Below are 4778 nucleotides of genomic sequence, written 5' to 3'. Positions count from 1 at the left end.
ATCATCAGGAACGCCGATGGACAAGCTCTTCGTGCCATCATCTGTAAAGGCAAAGTGGTCCGTGGCCAGCACAGAGATTCTCGGCTTCAGGCTCCCTGTCTTGCTTCCGACGACATACATCCCTTCCGTGCCGGCCATTTGATTTTAGTTCAGGGGAGAACACGGACGCAAAAGAAAGGCACAGGTTCGTTGCCCCCGGACCGGGCCGGCCTCTCGTTGCGCTGTCGGTCGGCCATCCCGTCGATCGCGCAGCCGGTGACGACGCAGCCGGACGACCGATGCTTTATGGCGCGCCACGGCTACACGTGAGCCGGAGACGGTGGATCGGTTCACGCACGCACGCACGCACGCGGTACGGCGGGAACGAGTAGGCATATTCAATGCTTCTTTCCAGACGAATCACGCTGTGAGGCCACCGACGGGGGGAGCTCGGCGCCTCAAGGAGAACCGGCGCCCATGAGCCTGTAAATTGGGCCGACCCAGTTTCAGGGCTGAATAAAAAACCAAAAACAACAAAAAAATAAACGCAAAAAGTTCATAAAAGCGAAAAATGGTTCATAAATTTTGTAATAAAAGTTCACGATTTCGAAAAATTCTATCATGATCTAAAAATAGGTTCACAATTTTTTAAAAGGTCACGGATTTTTAGAAAAGTTCATTTAATTTGAAAAAAAGTTCTTAGACTTTAGAAAAAAGTTCATCAAATTAGAAAAATAAAAATGTACATCAATTTTGGAAAAAGTTCAACAACTTTGGCAAAAAGGTTCATCAAGTTTGAAAAACAATTCATCAGTTTTGGAAAAAGTTCATATATTTGAAGGAAATATTCGTCAACATTGAAAATAAATTCAAATAATTTTCTAAAAAATTCATTCGATCTGGAAAAGGTCCGTTGAGTTTGGAAAAAATTCATAAAATTTTAAAACAAATTTTGTGGAATTTCAAAAAAAGTTTATTGAATTGATTTTTTCCCACCAAATTTAAAATCAAATTCTAATGCTCACATTATTTTTGAATATATGCGCATTAAGTGGAAGGAAACGTTTCCCTCGACTACGACATGCTATGCCGATTATTGTTTCCGAGGTGTTCATAAGTGTAGGGTTTACGTGTATGTTCATAAAAATGAGTGGATGCGTTTATATACGAACGTCTGCATTTATATTGTGTTCTTAAAAAAATACTAAGTAATCTTTTAGCAGATCCACCGGATATGTAAAATCTCAGGAATTAATCGTGGCTCATACCCAAGGATATCTGAGCGAACGCATGTGGATTCAGTACCGTAACTACGCGAGCCCATCTCTCTCTCTATATATATACTCTCACCTAGAGCGGGAGCAGCCATCTACAGGCAGCCATCGCCGGCCTCACCTACACCTAGCAATCTAACTTGCTCGTGATATTACATTTTCTTCATCGATCTAGACTAGAAGAAGCATGAAGGCGTACGTGAATGTGATGATGACCGTCGTCTTGCTCATCGGATGCCTGGCGGTGACCGGCGAGTGTAAGCACCGTCGCCTTGCTCGGTTGCTCCTCCTTAGACCATAATTTTTCGGCTCACAGTCTAATTACTTAGCGAGGTTGCATGCAGTGGGTCGCGCGGAGGCCGGGAGAATCTCTCCAGATGCGCGGCGAGCCGACGGCGAGGCGAGCAAGCTTTCGCTGAAGTTCTGCGTCCATCGGGACTGCCACACCAAGGCTGAACCTATCATGACCGCCTGTTTCTGCTGCGTGGGCTTGCCGGACATACCATGCTATTCTGAGCGGGATGAGTGCAAGGAGGAGTGCCCCAACACCAACAAGACACCCGCACGGCCAGCCTCCGCCGTCGGCGACGTACGGAAGTACCAACGTCTATGAACAGATGGACGGCAAATGATGCAGCGAGGTGTAAGCAAGAGCTGATGGTCGTAATCTCATCGTGGTTGAGAAGTTAGCCGGCCTTATCTCATCCCGAGACTAATTTGTTGTCCTTCTGCCCGTTTGGAAGCATGCCACCATTTACACTTGTACTCCCTTGGTTTTAGATATAATTAAGATGTACTCCCTCCGTCCCGAAATATGTGACGCTCGGGAGTTTTAAGACATCCCCTCAAAATCGTCCAAAAGACATGTCTACCCCTCAGATCCATTACACGGGCGAATCGTTACGCTAAAAAAAAAGGAATCGTACAACAATTTTGAATCGCCCCCACCTCCAGCGCCCACCTCCAGCGCCCCCACCTCCAGCACCCACCTCCAGCGCCCCCCACCTCCAGCGCCGCCCACCTCCGCCCAATAGATCCCCTCCCATCTCGCCGCCCAGTATATCCCCTCCCATCTCGCGAGCGTCGTGCTGTAGATCGCCTCTCCCTGTGCCGGAGAGGACCTAGCCAGCGCCAAGCCACCTCTTGTCCTCGAGGTTTCCTGGCCAACGCCCCGCTACAGATCGCCTCCACCTTCCTAGGGCCTCGCCGGCTCCAGCTCCACGTACCGCAGATCACCGCCGGCTCCATGTCCTGCTCACGGGCAATTCAGTAGCATGATGTTGAGGCTGTATCAACAAATCTTAGCATCACAAAAATTAGTACTGTAGCATGATGTTGGAGTAGTTGCATGATGTTGGAGCATGACAAAAATCAGTGCATTACTACTCCATAGGCGGTACTGGAGTAACATGATGTGGAGTATGGTTACATGATGCAGTGCTACAGGAACATAATCACTTTTACTCAGTTAAGTATAACATCATGCAACATCATTTTCATGAAAATAGTACAGTTACATAATGTTGGAGTACTACAGTTCTTGATGTTGCATGAACTTACATTGTAGCAGTATATGAACAGGCTCCAGGTCGAGCAGGTCCAACTCCATGGTCCAGAAGAGGTAGCAGCTGAAAAAGCAGAGACATAATCAGGGCAAAGGCATGGAGTTTGATCTCAATTGTACTCCAGCCCAAGAAGAAGACATACTCCAAGATGATATCAACATGGAAGAAGAAGAAGAAGAGGGCATTGATCCCGGTCATGATGCAGTCGGCGTCGTGCAAGGTACATATCCAATGCTGGTCTGTGGCGTATTAACATGAACTGGATTAGTTTGAAGCCTGAACTCATTTACACTTGACTATGCAAATCCAATGCTGGTATGTGGCATTAGTCAATGAACGGCATAGTGTCAATGTTGGTCTGTTTTGTTTCTATTCATCCCGTTGGCTATGTAGCATGATTCTGGTACCATTTGGAGAGTAGAATTTCAGACGTTTCCCGTTGGGTATGTGGCGTGATTCTAGTCTACAACAAATATTTTTTACAAAGACCTTGGCTAAGTTGGAAGAAATGCAACGCTTTCAGTATTAAAGAGAAAACTGAATATATCTAAAAGGTACTACTGCTTTGAAAAAGTATTGCAGCTGCAAAAAAATTTTATGTTAAGAATCTTGAGATGGCATTTCTCTGCAGTGGTTCGCTTGTCAAAAATATTTGCTATACAATTTTTTCTGGGAAGTATTTTCTTGTTGTAATATTTCATTTGATCATTTGATCATTTGAGTGGGACTAATATTTTTTTCTTGGCTGTTGTAGTTGTTGAGCAAGGAGTTACAAAAAGGAAAACCCTCAGCGACCAGGAAAAATATGCTGCTTATGTAGCACTGCATACATTGTGTATGAGTAGAGGCGAAAAGTTCAAGAGAAATGACAAGAAAGACGTTGCACAATTTTTTAAGGTAGATGTGAGGAGTATACAAAGAGTTTGGCAGAAGGCCATGACGCAAATTGCAGATGGTTTGGAGGTAGATGTTTCCAACCAAAAAAAAGGAAGATGTGGAAGAAAGTCAAAGAACATCAACCTAGAGCGGATCCCAACAATACCACTGAACAAGAGGTCGACTATAAGATCATTAGCTTGGCAACAGGGTTGCAGCCCTAGCACACTTCATAGGAAGTTCAAGCTGAAGCTCATAAAGAGACATACAAATACCGTGAAGCCTGTTCTGAAGGACAAGAATAAGATTAGTAGGATGAAATTCTGCTTGTCAATGCTTGATGAGACAACAATAGAAACACCAAGGCTTAAATTCAAATCTATGCACAACATTGTCCATACTGACGAGAAATGGTTTTATATGACAAAGAGAAACATGAACTATTATCTCTTGGATGGGGAGGAAGAGCCAACAAGAACTATACAAAGCAACAACTGTATTGGAAAAATCATGTTCTTGACGGTAGTTGCTAGGCCAAGATGGGATAGTGAAGGAAATGTGATGTTCTCTGGGAAAATTGGTATTTGGCCATTCGTGAAAGAAGTTCCAGCTCATAGGAAAAGTGATAATAGACCTAGAGGCACAATAGAGACAAAATCAATAAAAGTCGACAGAAAGGTGATGCGGGAATTCTTGATAGAGAACGTCTTGGCAGCAATACAAGTTGTTTGGCCTGAAAGTGATGTTGGGCAGACAATCTATATACAACAGGACAATGCTAAGCCCCACATACTTCCTAGTGACCGGGAATTTTTAGAAGTCGTTTCAAGAACTGGAATGGATGTCAGAATAATACAACAGCCCTCCAACAGTCCTGATTTGAATGCGCTTGACCTTGGGTTTTTCAACTCATTGCAATCTGTGACAGATTGCCTGAGCCCTAAAACACTTCAAGATCTAATTAATGGAGTGTTGGAGAAATTTGAAGACTACGAGGTTTACAAACTGAACAGAGTTTTCCTATCTCTACAGGCTTGCATGATAGAGATCTTGAACAATGCTGGTGGCAATGAGTATAAAATAC

General features: G+C 44.1%; 1 protein-coding gene across 1 annotated transcript; it reads left to right on the top strand.

Moving 5' to 3' along the window:
* Positions 1-1368: 1368 nt before the first annotated feature.
* Positions 1369-1994, top strand: LOC123417309. The gene is made up of 2 exons (XM_045106892.1): positions 1369-1510; positions 1598-1994. The coding sequence occupies exons 1-2, from the start codon at positions 1441-1443 to the stop codon at positions 1864-1866; spliced, it is 339 nt and encodes a 112-aa protein (XP_044962827.1). The 5' UTR covers positions 1369-1440; the 3' UTR covers positions 1867-1994.
* Positions 1995-4778: the final 2784 nt, after the last annotated feature.

Source organism: Hordeum vulgare, chromosome 1H (genome assembly GCF_904849725.1).
Source record: "Hordeum vulgare subsp. vulgare chromosome 1H, MorexV3_pseudomolecules_assembly, whole genome shotgun sequence".
NCBI lineage: Eukaryota > Viridiplantae > Streptophyta > Magnoliopsida > Poales > Poaceae > Hordeum > Hordeum vulgare.
Note: the sequence above shows the minus strand (reverse complement) of the source record. Positions and strands in the feature narration are given on the sequence as shown.

What these genes read in the sequence shown, in the direction of transcription:
- LOC123417309 (XM_045106892.1), top strand. Translation starts at nt 1,441, where the DNA reads ATGAAGGCGTACGTGAATGTGATGATGACCGTCGTCTTGCTCATCGGA. An exon ending in CCTGGCGGTGACCGGCGAGT is followed by an intron (nt 1,511 to 1,597) that starts GTAAGCACCGTC and finishes GGTTGCATGCAG; the next exon opens with TGGGTCGCGCGGAGGCCGGG.